General features: G+C 37.4%; 1 protein-coding gene across 5 annotated transcripts in view; it reads left to right on the top strand.

Moving 5' to 3' along the window:
* CABCOCO1 (ciliary associated calcium binding coiled-coil 1) overlaps positions 1-16,256 on the top strand; it is a 122,647-nt gene extending 106,391 nt beyond the window's left edge. The window contains exons 6-8 of one of the 5 annotated variants that reach the window (XM_045842118.1): positions 846-968; positions 1,390-1,530; positions 16,161-16,256. In XM_045842118.1, the coding sequence (XP_045698074.1) occupies positions 846-968; positions 1,390-1,530; positions 16,161-16,175 (279 nt within the window). In that variant the 3' untranslated portion in view covers positions 16,176-16,256. Of the gene's footprint in view, positions 1-845; positions 969-1,389; positions 1,531-7,513; positions 8,049-10,235; positions 10,411-12,353; positions 13,694-16,160 lie in introns of those variants that run through there. The other 4 variants (XM_045842114.1, XM_045842119.1, XM_045842115.1 and 1 more) reach the window with 4 other exon arrangements.
* Positions 16,257-17,070: the final 814 nt, after the last annotated feature.

The raw sequence follows: 17,070 nt of genomic DNA, 5'->3' as shown, positions 1-17,070 counted from the left end.
TATGGAGCTTACTATATAAACTAGAACATCAATTTATGGATTTATGGTAAGAAATGCAATAAGCATGAGAATCAGAGCACTGAAGTGGATATATCTTTACAGATCATTTGAGAGATACACAGTCAGATTATGATCAAAATGTTGATTGTTCAATGTGGAATTAGAACAAGAGGAGCTAATAAAATGATTCAGATGTTTAATGACATTGTGCAATCATCTCCTCTTTCTCTCTGGTGAGATGGACACCACTTAAGTTGACTTCTTCAACTCCTGTTTCTGCTTTCCACTGTTAACCAACCATCATCACCCTTCTTCTGTTTGACACACTCTTGCTGCAGAATTATGAAATGCTCCCAGTGAAATCTTGCCTTGCCCTCAGTGTTTCTGGTTGGTTTTATAAGAATCTCTGATTTACTGTGTGCCAGTTTCATACATTCACCTTTAGTGATGTTATCAAGTTCATTATCAAGTTCTTGATGAGCACTTTACTATTGCCTCCGAGAAGTTACTTGTATATCTTGCTGAGTAATATTGAAAATCATCAGGCTGTTATTGAATGTTTTAAACATATAACCTTCTGCTGAAATTGGAGAAAATGTACAGGATATCTAAAACACTGTCTCTACCTACAGAGCTTGTAAGCAGCAAGCTTAAGAAGGGGACACTGACTCATGAACAATTAAAGCTCAGAGAAGTACAGAATGAAGTCCTAACCCATTAGTATAGAAAAGGAATTAAACAGTGGGTAGAAGAAAATGCTAATTATCTGATACAGAGCTGAAATGGTAAATTGTGGTTACACACAAAAGGCTTTATCATAGTACAGCTCTTTTCTTCCCCTTCAGCAAATGATAGAAACTGTCAAGCCTTCAGGTGGCCTTTTCCCCAACCCTCTAGAAGAAGGAATCTCTTTTGATATTTATTCAGCATTCATAGAGCCACCCCCAACACTGGATACAGAAATGAAGGTATGTTTCCTTTTGTGTCTTAATTCACCCTCTCTCAGCATAGTATTCCCTATGGCTGAGAGGAAAGGATGCAATTACTTTTCTATTTTCTCTCACTCTGATTTTTCCCAGCTAAATGTATTTGTTTTGCCATTGATTCACAGGTGGGCCAGTCAAGGGTGGCTCAGCAATTTTAATCTTTCCCACTCCATTTTCCCCAATCTCTGCCTTCACTTTCCCAAAAGTAAGCACTGTTAGCACCATGACATGATCTGTCAGGATACTTATAAATAATGAAAATGCAGGATGATGTCAAATTACAACCTCCTGACAGATGGACCGTTTTCCTGGTAGAGAATCACCCAGGAGAAGTTTGAGGCCTCATAGCAATCCTTGAGTGCTCCAGAAATCACCTGAGCTTTGTTTACTTTCCATATTCTAGGGACTGGACCAAGAACAAGGCCCTGAGGACTCCCAGCCAAAAGCCAGTGCTTCAGACACAGATGATTTGGTTGGTTTCACTATTGAAGATGTAAAATCAGTGCTGGCTCAAGTCACAGATGACATTTTAATCGGCATTCAGGTACTGAGCCTTGATAGTGTGCTCACTTACTTCATTACTGGTTAATTAGCCAACCTCATCCTTAATGTCCGTAAGTAATACCTACATTCAGTCAGCAAGAGCGGTGCTTATAATGGAGTTCAATTTTACATCTCCATGTTATTCTCAGTTGAGTCATCTGAGACCCAATGAGACCACAAAATAGATCCACTAAGAGCACATAGAGTCATGTGTGCTTCCAGTTTAAAAAATCATTCAGCATTAAAACCAAAAAAAAATAAAGACTTTGTGTCTTGTCACACTAAAATTGCTTATACAAGATTACAGTACATTTCTGAAAACAGTAAACACTGATGATTAAAGTATAATTTTCAGTTGTTTTCTCACCAAATTTCCAAAAAGATTTTCAAGTCTTCGAACTCCCTCCCAGATAGTTTGTTTCTTCTCACATATTACTAACAGCTAAGCAGTTCACACCAACAACTGTTGTGCGAACCCAGCAACGGCAACAGCCATCTCAACAGCAATTGCCAATGATAGATCTGTTGGCTTGACTTTATGCTCATTTTTTTCCATAAAAAAACAACAACAAACATTTCTACTTACACAAAGACTTGCATCATTGCCCAGGCAAAGTGATGAAATAAGTGAATTGCATATTTTGAGAGGACTTATAATTTCTTGCAGAAATGACCATGAATCAATAAGACAGTTTACAGCATGTTTAAAATATTAATGCATCTTAGGGAAAGATTTAGTTGATGTCTAAACATGAGACTGTATATAAGAAGCTCACTGTATTAACAACTAATTTAGAAAGAGCAAAGATTAGCCTGGCATAAGCATAGCTTGTTACTTGTTGAATCATCAAATGTTAATGCACTATTTACACGAACATTTAATGATTTGATGCCAACAGAATCAGCCAAAGTCCTTGGCTTAATAAGGAGTATTTAGTGTTTACCAGAAATAGTGGAAGAACACGTTTTACACAAAGCTTTATTGTTAACAACCCCATGAATGTAATAACTGGTTACTGTGTGGAAGGGCAGAGTGCAGTGAATTAAGCTGAGTTCAGAACATATCTCCTTTTTAGATTTGATAACATTTCATCTAAATATAGTTTATGTATAATCATGGCTCTGGGCTCCTTTGCAATCCTGTGGCTCTGAAATTATTGCTGAGGAACTACTAGACAGTAATAGAATTGTTTGCAGGCTCCCAAAATTGAAAACATTTTACCAAGGCTATGTTCCATGTAGTGAGTATATTTTTAACTATTCATTGATTTTTTAAAAAAATATTATAGTCTGCAGCATTTATAACACTACTCTACAACAGGAAGAATACAATTGCTATATATGTTCATGATTGTCCTACCGGCCTGTAGTTATCCTTAACTGGGCTTGGAAGTTCATTAGCTGGTTCATCTAAATATAATTCGACATAGAAAGAACTGAGACCAGGGGTGAAGGATATAGATCCTTTAGGTGCTACAATCATTTCCATATTAAGTGGATTCACGGATTAGCTTGGGCCAAATCACTGCCAATATTTCAATCAAATGACATGATGATGTAGATTTATTCAGTGTTTCAAGATAGTAAACCCCCTTATGTATTTTCTTCCAATAATCCTAGTATACTCTGAGCATATTAGGCAGACACTTCTCTGGCAAATCAATTGAGAAATGAGAGACACAAGAAGACTGAGTCATTCTTCCAGAGTTTCCAAGATCAGAAACTGATGAAAGACTCTGAATGAGAGCTGTAAACTGGGTTCTAGTTCAAATTCCAGAGGTATCCACAAAAAAACACATAACCTCTAATATCACGACCAGACTACTTTGAATTTTAATACCCCCGTGGTGTGGCACTCTTTCAGTGTTTGCCCTGTGTCTTGGTCAGATTCCAAGTTGGGTAATTACTCTCCGCTTACCTAAATTTCTCCCCTTGTTTTAGATGGGGAAGTTATTTTCCAATTCTAAAATCTGCTTTCCAATGTTCCTGGCTCTTAAAACTGCCGCATCCCTTTTCAAAGGTGCCCACATGCCAGTGGTCAGTGGATATGAGCCGTCTGAGTACAATGGCCTGCTGTAGCAACATTTAATACATTATTATTTGTAAGATGTGTAAAGTGTTCCAAAAGTTTTTCTTCTCATTTATTTAAAAATCATACTGTTATTATATTTTTGGAGGAAAAGGCAGTAGAGAGATCATGTTTTAAGTGTAGTTTTTTTTCAGAGCTCCTTCTCCAATGTGGTTAGAGGCATATTCCACTTTATATAATTCAGAAATTTCTAAAAATGTAGTGTGAATCCTTAAATTCTTTTACACTAATCTGCTTACTTTCCCATTGACTCACTTTATAGTTTTAGAGATTTATGAGATTGAAGTTATCTTGGCCCTGAGTCGTTAATTAAAATTATACTGAATAGAGCAAACATTTTAAGGTTCTATAGTTTAGTTATTTTAATTTTAAAGATACATTCAAAATGAAATTATTTTGGCCCTGAATTGTATAATAAAAGATTATACCCAGTGGAGCAAACTTTAATATATTTAAAGAATTACATTTCAGAAAAATATGAATGCTAACACTAGATTCTTGCTATTAAATGTTGGCTGTTGGCCCTGTCTAAACAATAGGGTAAAATCAAATGAAGATGTTGAGGGAAGCTTGCCATCTTGGGCCTACAGGTATTTTTAGGTCAACTTGAATTTCCAGGTTAGAAACCCTGAGCGTGAGATCAAGGTGGAGACCACTGAGAGGATACTGAGCCCAGGCCACGTGTTTCCCATTCTTCCTACGAGGAAACAGAGTGTCCCAATCCTGGTTGTCGCCGAGCAGCTTGTCTCATCAGCAGGGCTCTGGGAATAGCAAGGAGAGGTGGTGAAGCTAATGACAGTGTGCTCTGGACCAGACAGGGAGTGTTTCCACCTAGCTCTGCCAGTCGTGTCTGGAGTACTGATCATCCCCACGGTGGCCTGGAGATCTTAAACATCACTCCACGCTGTTGGATGGGCACCATACCATCACAGATCCTTTCCCCAAAGCCCGCACTTACACAGATGAATTCCATTTCAGTGAAATACCAGAAAGGTCTCCAGGTGAATGTGAGAAAACCCTGGTGAGACAGTGAAACAGAAGCTGGAAGATGATAGTACCTCTGTCCTTAGTTGAAAAGAGATGAGATTATTGATGGACATAGAACACACAATAGTCAGGCACTGCTTAATGACAGAGATAGATTCTGGGAAATGTGTCATTAGGCAATATTGTGCCAACACCACAGAGTGTACTTAACATTGAACATCACTGAGCCCACTACACACCAATGCTCTGTGGTACAGCCTATGTCCTTAGGCTGTAAGCCTCTACAGCATGTTGCTGTGCAAAACAACATGAAACTAAATGAAGCACAAGGGAGAATGATGCAATCCAGAAACGCAGTAAACCTGAGGTGCGTGAGTCTGTTGCCTACATAACACAGCATACTGTTTTACAGCAAACTTTTTTAATAAGTAGAAAGGCTGCACTATAATGTTAAAAAATGTAGTATATTGAATACATAAACCAGTAAAATAGTTGTTTATTATCGTTATCAAGTAGTGTGCACAGTACATAATTGGTACGTGCTGTACTTTCATGTGATTGGTAGCACAGTGTGTTTGTTTACACCAGCACCACCACAAATGCGTGAGTAATGTGCTATGCTAGGACATTACAATGGCCATGACATCACTAGGCAATGGGAATTTTCCAGCTCCATTATAATATTAATAGGGCCACAGTCATATACGTGATCTGTCTGGGGCCAAAACATCCTTGTGTGGCACATGATTGCAAGTGGGAAGAGTCACTTTAGTGAGAGCAGTGCTTCCCAAGCCTTTGGAATTGTGACAAGATTATTTCTTCCAACCATTTCATACTGATATGGTCTAATATGTTGCATGACATAAAGAAACAGGAGTAACATATTTTTTTATTTAATTCTTCTTTGCTTTTATTAAAATAGTTCACTGTTTCTCTACATTGGCTGCTCCAAAATAATACTAGGAAAGCATCTTCGCAGTTTTATTTTCTGTGTGTGTTCTAGACTAGCATGTTTGATGATAGGACAATGGGCCAATAAATGAAGTATTATATATAGAGTACAAGTAAAAGTTTATTGTACAAGATTAAGGCCTTCATAGTTCATATTTCACTAGTAAGCTAAAGAAATACTAGGTAATTTTTAAAAACCTACACAAAAATTTCATTTTCACTTCCTCCCACCTCCAACTATTAAAATGGTCTGACCAAATGTTATCAAAACAAACACTATAAATACATCAAGTCCTTTAAAGACAACTATCCCCAATGTTATTTCTCAGCATAGGCAGTCTTCATGGCATGGGACGGTGTGATCTTAAATCCTTGTAAAGCATACTTTTAAAATACTTCACAACATCATACCACTGAAATATAACATTGGTGAATATATCACAAAAGTAGGAGTTGGAATTATGAGTTTAAAAGCTAGCATGTAATATTAACCAAATAATTTTTAACTGCTTCCTGTTTCAGGTAAGAACTAAGACCCTAGGCAGTTAAGTGTCTCGCCCACGGCTGCAGAGCTAACCCAATCCCGAGGTCTCCATACTCCTAGACGGGTGCACTCTTTTCAGCTCTCCCAGAATCATGCCCGAGGGATTAGAGATTCCTAAAAAATGACAGTTTCTTTGTAACCTGGAAAAGCATGTTCATCCCTCCTTGCCTCCTCCACCCAACCACCAAAGAAAGGAAAAAATGAAAAACCAGAGGACAGAGTTTGATCCAAGGCTTCATAAAACTTAAACAAACAAACAAACAAAAAACCTGGTACTGAAATGAGAATCCAGAATTATTTACACCAATGTGATCTTTTCAAAAATATCAATTCTTACTGTGAAGGTAAAACAAAATCTCATCAGATTGAGCAACTAGGATGAAAATTTCAAAACTATCTATTACAGTCATAAAGAAATAAATAAGAATGAAAAGTTATATCTAGACCAAAACAGTATTTGATTTTTTAAATTTCTTCTGTATAAATTAAAATAACTTTTTCCAAATACAGTTACCCTGAACACTTCAAATTATGTTATAGACATGCACATTCTAAATTTCAAATTAGTTATAAACATATATGTATAAACTACTCTACATATATTTGTAGATTTTTTAAAAATCATCTAAACAAAAACATCAATTTTACCACATCACTCACAACTGGTTTCTCTATACATAATTCTATTATCCATCATGAAGAAGAGAAGACATTTCCAGAGCTAGTACGTTCAGTTAATGTGAAAATATTTCAGGAGCTGTGCAGGTAGCAATGTTAGCCCACAGATCATCACTGCCAGAAGCTAAACACTATCGCAGCTGTAGCAAACACTAAAACCTGTCAGCAATCACTTACTTTTTTTTTTTTACCAAATCTGTACTACAAAGTGGCATAATTCCAGGAGTTATATTGTTTGATGAATACTTTTAATTATGAAAATTGTTCTAATTGTAAGATTATTTGTGTTGTTATTTCACAACAGAAGCTGTCTGGGACCCCATTTAGAATGCATTACACAGGAGACAAAAACATTTATTGCAAAGGGGTGGGGAGACCAACAACATTGCAATAACTGAGCCCTGAGCAGTTATTCTGACTCGGTGCCTATTGGTAAAGTCTGTCTGAAAATACAGATAAATTATCCTATCTTCCAACACAAGCCTATGTGAAAAATGGCTGTCCAAATACCACTTCCTGTTCATAGCAGACATGCTATACATTGGGAATGTGCAGAGAAATATGATAAAGTGTTATCACATCACTACAGGCTGAAACACAGCTATGTCTGCAAAACAGGAAGGTGTGTGAGGGATAATGTCTGTCTTTAGGCACTATAGTATGTCAAAACCACAAAGACAATGTGCAGCAAAAGATAGCTCCATCATAACCACTTTTTTATGATTGTCTTCACAGACCGAGATAAACGAAAAGCTGCAAATACAGGAAGAGGCCTTTAATGCACGAATAGAAAAATTGAAAAAGGCCTGAGGACTCGGTACAAAGAGAGTGATGCTAAACTTCACAGAAACAAACAAAACCAGTCAGAATAATAGACCCTCTAGAGCATCGTATCTCCTATATTTAGTTTAGAGAGGAAAACCAAACCCCACTTTTTATTATCCTAAGTAATTAGAAAAGTATTGGCCCCAATTTTGCTATCTCCTGTCTCATAACAGCCTCTGAATTTATTGCACTGAGTGTAATAAGAACATTTTGTCTACAAGAGTTTGGAGAATTATATATAAAAACACAATTACTTTTACAATCCTCCTTTGACATTTTGACTAATAAATGTTATCCATCTTCAAGGAGAATGAAGCCAACATTTTTAAATAAAGAAAAAATAATAATGATTTTATCCATATTGACCCAAATGAACTGCCATGTTAATGGAGCACCATGAACAGATACCACTAACCACATCACTGAGGATAAAACTTGCTAAACAACAGCTATTCAAATGCATATATTAGGGTTTTTTCCTTAAATCGTTTGGTTTTCTTATTTAAACGTTTCAGTGTGAAACCAATTTTCTGAAATTATATAATGCAGTTTGAAGCACTTTAATTTATTCTGCACTGTATTTGTTATTTCTAATCTTGTTACTCTCCCAGGAGAATACATGACCTATATAAAAAGAAGCAGTGTATAAATGGTTATTAAAGACCAACCTATATATAGATTGTAAAAATCTTAAATATAAATCAAACTCACAGAGCTCTTAAAGTTAACCATTGTATTGCAGTAGAGTGGTTGAAAACATCTCAAGCCCTTAAGTACATTTATTAAAATACAATTTCAAAAGAAAAATAACCATTTACTAACGGATTGTCCCTAGTTGGAAAAATTAAACCAATTACAACTTAGGCCCTTTCCAAATGTCTTAGACTTCAGAGTATTCTACAAGGGAGAGTGTTGCTAGAAGGGACAGTTCCTTCAAAAAGTTTCCAGTTCATACTGGAACCAAATGCACTTGCATCTTGGAGACACTTGATCGAATATGTCGTGTCTATGTGCTAACCTCCGGCTATAACCTTACCCTCTCCATCAGTGCCAAAGAGATTACCCAAAATGTGTTTATTTGGGGCACAGACAGATATGACAGCATTTGGTGATTTTCGGACTACACTGATCAGCAATGTAAGAGGGGCTCTTAAGATAAAACCGTGTTTATTGGTCACGCAGTTTCAAGTCTGGAATGTCTGGAGTTGTGCCGAGATGGGTTTTTCCCTTGAACTGTCCTGCTAATTGAAAATGCTCATGGCCATAGGAGAGCACTAGGAGGGCTCTCTTGTCCTGATTCCATCAGTCTGTTCTCCAGGGAAAGCAGGTGAAATTAGAGAAACCACAAACCGGAATAAAAGAGCTTCTAGAAATCACCAAACAGTGACTTCAAATGAAGTCATTGGCACAGAGTGGACCTGCATTTCTAATAAAGAGTGCTTATTGTGAACAAAGGTACCAATAGTCCAAAACTGAATAAGAAATACAGTAGAATCCCTAAACACTACACAGAGACAATATATGTGTGCCTGAAGCACATGATCATGCCTAAGGCATGCCTCCAAGTCTGATACTGGCTTTCCCTGTGACTAGGCTGTGTCTTTGGACAGGCTACTGAGCCTCTATTTGCTCATCTAGGAAATGGGCATAATACTTATTTTTGTGATAGTTATGAGGATCCAATAACTATAATTGAACTGATGTTTTCTCGTAAGGTTTGGTTTCTATTTACCTCCTAGGATACCTAAAAAGCCACTGTGCATCTCTAATACCCACTGCCCAGTTGTTGAACAGCCTCTGTGCCAGAATTCCTGGTCTTCCCTGTTGCTCCACTGGCTTCTCCATGACTTCCCACAGTACCCACATGGCCACCCAGCTGGCCTTCACCTTTCACGTTGGCGCAGCCCAGGGCTGACTGTGGGAGCCTAACTTTAATATCTAATAATAAAAAGGGAAAGAATAATCATAGTGGCAGTAGCTACAAGTTTTAATTCACAGTCTTTGCTCTTTTAAATTAATTTCAAATTGATAAAGAAATGTATGCACCTCCTCTCATTTATGTAAAAAAAGAGTGTACACGGTGGAATTGCTGGGTTAAAAAAGTTCTCTCACCTACAAGTGGAAACTAATCAAAAAAACAAACAGGCAAGCAAAATATAACCAAAGACTTTGAAATTAAGGACAAACTGACAGTAACCAGAGAAGGGGTGGGACGGGATAATGGGAAGGGTTTTCAGGAACAACTATAAAGGACCCATGGACAAAACCAAAGAGGGGTAGGATCAGGGTGGGGAGTGGGGGTGGCTGGGGTGGGGGGAGTGGTGGGGTTAAAATGGAAGCAACTGTACTTGAACAACAATTAAATTTTTTAAAAAGTGTATACAATGGAAAATAACTTACCCTAGCTAGCTACCCTCATTTCTCTCCCTACAAGGCACCTATAGCTTCCTGTAAGTTCTTAGAAAAGTATTTTTTGCCTGTTTAAACAAGTGGATGCTTGTACATCATGGTCTATTTCTTTTTAACACAACTTAAATTATTATTTACATTGCCTTTTTAAAATCAAATAATGCACCTTAGAGATAATTCTCCATCAATATATTAATGACCATGTATTTTTTAACTCCCACAGCTTTCTTAACTAGCCAGTCCTATTGATGAAAATTTCATCGTTTCCAGTACTTCGCTCTCACAATGCTACATTGCCACTTTTGTGAGCATGATTATACCTGTATGATGAATTCCCAGAGGAATAAATTTCTAGGTCAAATTTTATTTGTGTTTCCAATTTTGATAGATATTGTCAAAGTGCCTTCCAAAGTTGCTTTACCAATAATTTGTGAAAAAAATCCTTCTTTGTCTACATTGTTACCAATTTCATGCATTACTCAGTTTTTTATATTTAATGTTCAGATAGATAAAAATAATGTCACACTGTTGTTTTAATTTGCTTTTATTGTTTTACTGTACATGGACTGAGCACCTTTCATATGTTTATAAGCAAATCATTTATATGTATACTTAAATTATATATATTAATTTTCCTAATAACCCTAAGAGATAGATATTATTAGATTCATTTTATTTATAAATTATGGAGCCTTAAGCTTAAAGAGATTATTAACTTGGACCAAGTTACACAATTACTAATTGATGGATCAGGTCTTGAAAGCCAGGTCTGACCCATTTTACAGATGAGGAAACTGGAACCCAGAAATTTAAGTAATTTGTCCATGATCACAAAGCCAGTAAATAGTGGAACCAGATTTGGAATTTAGATCTGTATGATCACAAAATCCACTTACTTAACTTTTATCTTCATCTAGCTACCTCATAGTCAATATGAAACAAAGTGAAAACTGACCTTTTTGTTATTAGTTATAATAAGGGAACAAACTTATTTAAATTGTTAACATATTATTCAGAAAATGTGTGCAAGGATGGAATGTATCACCCAACTTCACTCATTCATTTATTTATTTTTACACTATGTATTCATTGAATACCTACTATGTTCCATGGCATTTAGTAGTGAGCCCAATAGAAATGATCTCTACCTACTAATCTAGTGGGAGTGACAGCACAAGTTTCAGGGAATTTAAGTGTTGAACAAAGAAGATGGATCTGGTCTAGAATATCAGGGAAGCAGCCTATGAGTTTTGAAACGGGGCTGTGATCTGAGGGATAGGTAAAATTTAGACAGAAAAAGGTGAAGGAAGATGGATTTCAGGCAGCAAGAAGAGCATGTGCAAAGTCCCTGGGACACAAAATGAGTCCGAACAATTGCCCACGGCCAGAGCTTTTGTAAGGTGTTGTAGACCACACACAGGTTTTATTTTTACCCTAAAAACAATGGGAATTTGTTGGTGAATTTTAAGTAGCAAGTGACACCAGATTAGCATTTTTAAAAAGGCCATCTCCCTGGTGCCAGGATGTCTATCCATAGAGATGTGGGAAAAAATATTCCCATTAAAGGATTTCTACTGTTAATGGTGCTATAGTTGTACACCTTAGCAATTCCAAGAGCAGGAGAAATAAAGAAAAATGTTGACTTTGTTAAAGTCACAGGATCGGGTCTCTGGCACAAAGACAGCCCTCTGAAGGGCCGATTAAAAAACAATACCAACCTATCTCCTAGACAAGTAGCAACCTTTCACTTATCATCCACAGTAAGACATCTTTCTTCCATTTGCAGGAATAATTTAGGGTGTTTTTTGTTCTCACCCTCAGGGTAAATTTCAAAGAGTAAGTATATTCATTATGTTATGAACAAGCCACAGCCTGCCACCATTACAGGTATTTGCAGGCACTATTGCACCTAAATATAGCTAAGGAGTCATTTTCCCAAAATCCAAATATAAAACCCCTATTTCTATCCTCCATTTGATTGGAACCATTCAACCATCCTGGTAGATAATAAGTTTGCATGTTCTTAGATTGCATTTCATTATGCTTCAGTTCCCCTAGAGAATAAACTCGCTCCTTTTCCAACAATTGTAGAGGAGAAATGCTTCTGACATCTCAAATTTCAGAGTTTCAAGAAGACGTCCCTCTTCTAGACATCAAAGTCTTTTTTTTTCTGGATATTGATTTGTTAAATAAGAAAAGTCATGACCCGTCTGTGGCAGCCAAAATACCTCTTAATTCAAGTTTCTTAAGCAAAAAATATTCTAGACCCGAATAATACCATCTTGTTGGAAATCCAATTCTGAAACAGAGAGAGAATACTAAAAATCTCTTTTGCTTTTAGGATTCCACCCGTTTTCATGGAAATACCAGCAGTGGACATCAGCTTAACATTTTTTGTCAGAACTGCCAAAGAATGTTGTGTTATTTTATTTTATATTTGGCTCCAGACAATGTTCAGTGTATATATCTCCAATGGTCATTTTGATGTTTGTATCTCCTTTTTAATCTAGTGTGCAGTTTATTCTGGATATTTTCTAGGCAGTGAGATGAAATAAGATATGGTTCTTGACTTCATGAAGCTCATGGAATTGATAAAGTTCATAGTCTAGGGTCAGATGATAAGCAAGTGAATCAATAATGTGATCTTAGATAACAAATAATGCCAATGATCAACACAAAGCCAATGGGGTAAAAGGTTCTGGGATGTGGAAGGGCTACTTTACCTAGGGTCCTCCAAGAACCCTTCTTGTAAGAGATGACTTCAAGTTGACCAGAATGGAAGGAACTAGCCATGGGCCACACCATGGTACACCATGTTCCAGCTAATGAAAATGGCAAGTAAAGTGACGTTGCCAAGTAGAGCTTGTGATCACTCAAAGCAGCTTTCAGGGAAAAGGGCCTGACTCCTGGAAAATAACCAGACAGGTTTTTATCTCCAGACCTTCACATTCCTAATCTAGTGCTGTTGCCATTCTATTGTTTTGGCATGGTCATATTGCCTTTTCCCCCCCAGAAAAATGCAGAATTATAGCAATAAAATGCTTATCAGTATAACTCCCAATCCTAAATAAGCCCACCTGCTTAAAAGAGAATCTTGGTCCAAATCTCTTTTACAGGAGAATTCCAAACAAATTATGTAGGTACTCCACTCCAGAAAAGGAGGAAAATAACTCCCACTCATTATATGTGGGCTGTGCATAGCGACTTCTCACCAAATACAGTATGGGAAGGCGGAGGGGAAGAGTGCCTTCACAGTTAAGAAACCTGATCAACACTACTACTGCCAGATGATCAAGGTCAATATCAATAGTCATAAATCATGTTGATGGCATGTCCACTTGATATGAGATCATGAAAATAGTGCTTTAGCTCTGTGATCTTCCTACCAGAAATCATACCCCCAGTCTAATCATGAGGAAAAACATCTGGCAAATTCCAGTGGAGGAGCATCCTAATATATACCAGATCAGCACTCCTCAAAACTGTCAAGGTCATCAAAAACAAATCAAGGATGAGAATGTGTTGCAGCCAAGAGAAGCTTAAAGAGACATGACAACTAATGGAATAAAAAATCCTGGGTGTAATTCTGGAAGAAAAAAAGGAAATCTAAAGAAATATGTATAAATTATAAATGTTAATAAAAATGCATTCAAACTGGTTCATTAGCTATACCAAATGTACTATATTAATATAAGAATAGTAATAGTAGCAATTAGTAATAATAGGGGAAACTGTAGTGGGGGGGAGGGGGACAATAAATGTGAATTCTGTACCATCTATTCAATCCTTTTGTAAATCTAAAACTGTTCTAAAAATAGTTATGAATTTCTAAATATCTTGATGAAAACAAACCAAAATTAGTTAGAAGGGAAGATACCCACCATCAGATTTTGCCATTGATGGAATGCCACCCCCTTATAAACGACACATGAAAAATCAGATATAGCCATTTTGAACACTAGAGTAGAAAAGATATGCTTATGAAGAAGGATAAAGTGATAAATAATTCCATTTATTTATTTATTTATTTATTTAAATTGTATTTTACTGTTTACACTATTATAATTGTCCTTTTTTTCCTTTTGCCCCCTCCACCCAGCCCCCCTACTCCCTCAGGCAATCCCCACAGCATTGTCCATGGCCGTGGGTCATGCACACGTGTTCTTTGGCTACTCCCTTCACCTTTTAAAAGAGGAAATTGCTAACCTCATCAGTCCTGGGCCACTCCTTATTTTCTCAGTTCCATGGTAGAAATTTGAGCTTTCTATGAGCCTGTATAGCTCATAAAAGCAGAGAGTAGATGGTTTCCTTTAAATACCTAACTCTCTCAATATAACATGATAATATGGTCTATCAGCTAAAGAAACAAGACCAATCACTGTGTGGTAGAATGGTCTATGAAGCTGCTCTCAGTGAGGTAAGTCTCCTTGGGATCCTACTAAGACTTCTCTAAACAAGCATTCCTTGTCTTATATTACATCAAAGTTGCTTCTTAAATTGATAAGTGGGCGGGTGGGTGGATGGATAGACTGAGAGAGAGAAAGAGAGATCCAGAAACTTGAAATTAGGCTTGGTAGTGATTACCTGCCATCCTATTATGAAAAAAAAAAAGTTAAAATAGCCTGGTTATTAATCTTTTAACTCAATATAAATCTCAAAATTAAATGGGGAAAATATAGCCCCTGTTCTTTCACTGGTGAAATTTTATGTTAATGCACTGTCAGTACATGGTTCTCATAATACCAGGGCCCAAATTTAACCAGAATAAAATGAACATAATCCTTATCTTCCAGTCCCATACAATGACCAACAAAAATGGTTCTGGATTTTATTTTTTATCTTTTGCCGTATAATAATTGATGTCATTATTTTTCATCCAATCTCCTTTTGGGTTGTTACTGGACCTATGGATTAAGATTAAGTTAAAGTCTGCACTGAATGTAATAGTAAAAAATTCAAAATTAAAGAACGAAAAGTGTTCTCACTCAACCTTGTTTGATCCACAACTTGTTACTTCTGCTTAGAAAACAAATGAGTGAGTGAACAAACATAATGACCCAGAAGATTCAATTCTAAAATAGTAATAGCATAGAATCATGGTGCTAAAAGTCTGAAATATCATTTAATTGAATCCTTTCATGATGAAGGAACTGAGGCCCAAGAAAATGAAGACTTTGTGATCACTCTGCTTTTTTGTGGCAAGAAATAGAACCCAGATTGTCCTCCCTCCCTTCCTCCTTTCCTTCCTCCTTTCCTCCCTCCCTGCCTCCCTCCCTCCCCGCCTCCCTCTGTCCCTGCCACCCTCCCTCCCTCCCTTCCTTCCTTCCTTCTTTCTTTTCCTTCCTTCCTTCCTTCCTTCCTTCCTTCCTTCCTTCCTTCCTTCCTTCCTTCAAACATGCTTAGATTTAACAAATGTTTACTGAGCATCTTTTGTGGATCAGAAGCTATGCTAATGTTCATAAGCAAAAACAATCACTGACATCGTAGGAGTCTAGTGGGAGAGTCAGGTTTTAATCAATCACACAATTATAAAAGAGTAAGTGCAACTAGTGCTATGATAAAAGAAAAATTATGCTCTACAGTGAGAGCTTATTTAGAAGAACCTGACTAAATCGAAGAAGGTTCCACTGGGAGAGTCATACTTAAAGGATGAATAGGTGCCAACTAGGCAGAGAGGGGAGAAAAGAGTTTTCAGGCACAGGAGCAGCAAGTGCAAAGTGCCTATGGAGAGAAAAGGTGGAAAGCAGAGAATGAGGAAAGGGGGTGTAGGGGTGTGGAGCCTCAAAAGAGAGAAGGAGCACTTTCCAAAATTGAAAATGAATAGGTAAATGAATACTAGATTATGCAGAGACTTGCATGTCAGGATAAAGCGTTTTATCCTTGTCCTAAATACAGTGAAAAGTTATTGAAAAGCTTTAAGCAGAGACATGGAGGTGATTGCTGAAGGACAGGCACATGCGCACTGGACAGAGATGACTCTAATTGCAGTGGGGAGAAGGGAAAAGGGACCAGAGAGGAGGGATCACCCCAGTTAGGAGATTTTTCCAGCTTGATTCTCTTTCTGTTACACTGCACATGTGTCAGAAGCTGTCCATCAAAATCCAGGCTCCCATTATTCCTGAGCACATGCCTGGATTTTATTTCACAGATCCCTTTGCAATGATGTGTGACCATATGACCAAGGTTCAGCCAGTGGAATATGAGCAGAAGTGAAATGTGCTGCTTGGAGGGTGTTGCTCAAGACTATACAGCACCTCTTTCCTGTTCTCTCCTCTTCCTTTCTGGGGACTGGACAGCAGGAAGGAGAGTGGCAATCTGAGGACAATAGAACAATTGTCTGCCATGGTTCCTGTATAACCACGTGTCAGGAGACACTTACCAACCTGGATGACTCTTCCAGATTGTCTTATGAGGGGGAAATGAGCTTCCATTTCTTGGGGTGACATCATCTTTGGGTCTGTCTGTTACCGCAATTTAGCCTGCCCTAATTAATGCAAGAATATGTCTGTCTGTGTTTATGCATATGTAACATGTCCCATGTGGGTCAATGTCTATAAACTTGGAAAACAACTAGCAAATTCATTTACTAGGGACCTACTTATAGTTTTATTGCATAAGGTAATTACTTCTTAGTTTATATAAGCCTACAGTCCCTCCTAAACTGACATTCTATGAAATAATTGACTGAGCCATGTAAGTATGATGAATTGTACACTCAGGGATTTCCCATGAGAGGACACACCTTACATACTTTCTACTTCAAATGAGGCTAGTAATTTTTTAAATGTCTGTGGTTGGTTTGGGGCTTCTCTAATATAATAAGAAAAGTATAAACAATGTTCTAAATAATTAATTTGCTAATAGTTTTTCCCTTAGGCCAAGGCTATTTCCTCAGCTGAAATATTCCTTAATTCAATAAAAATTATTTAGCCCCGGCTGGTGTGGCTTAGTGGATTGCGCTGGCCTGCAAACCAAAAGTGGCTGGTTCAATTCCCAGTTGGGGCACATGCCTGGGTTGCGAGCCAGGTTCCCTGGTGTGGGGCGTGTGAGAGGCAACC

This window comes from Phyllostomus hastatus, unplaced genomic scaffold (genome assembly GCF_019186645.2).
Source record: "Phyllostomus hastatus isolate PE091 unplaced genomic scaffold, TTU_PhHast_1.1 phas_contig_38, whole genome shotgun sequence".
NCBI classification, from domain to species: Eukaryota; Metazoa; Chordata; class Mammalia; order Chiroptera; family Phyllostomidae; genus Phyllostomus; species Phyllostomus hastatus.
The sequence above is the reverse complement of the archived record's forward strand: the minus strand, read 5'-3'. Positions and strand labels throughout refer to the sequence as shown.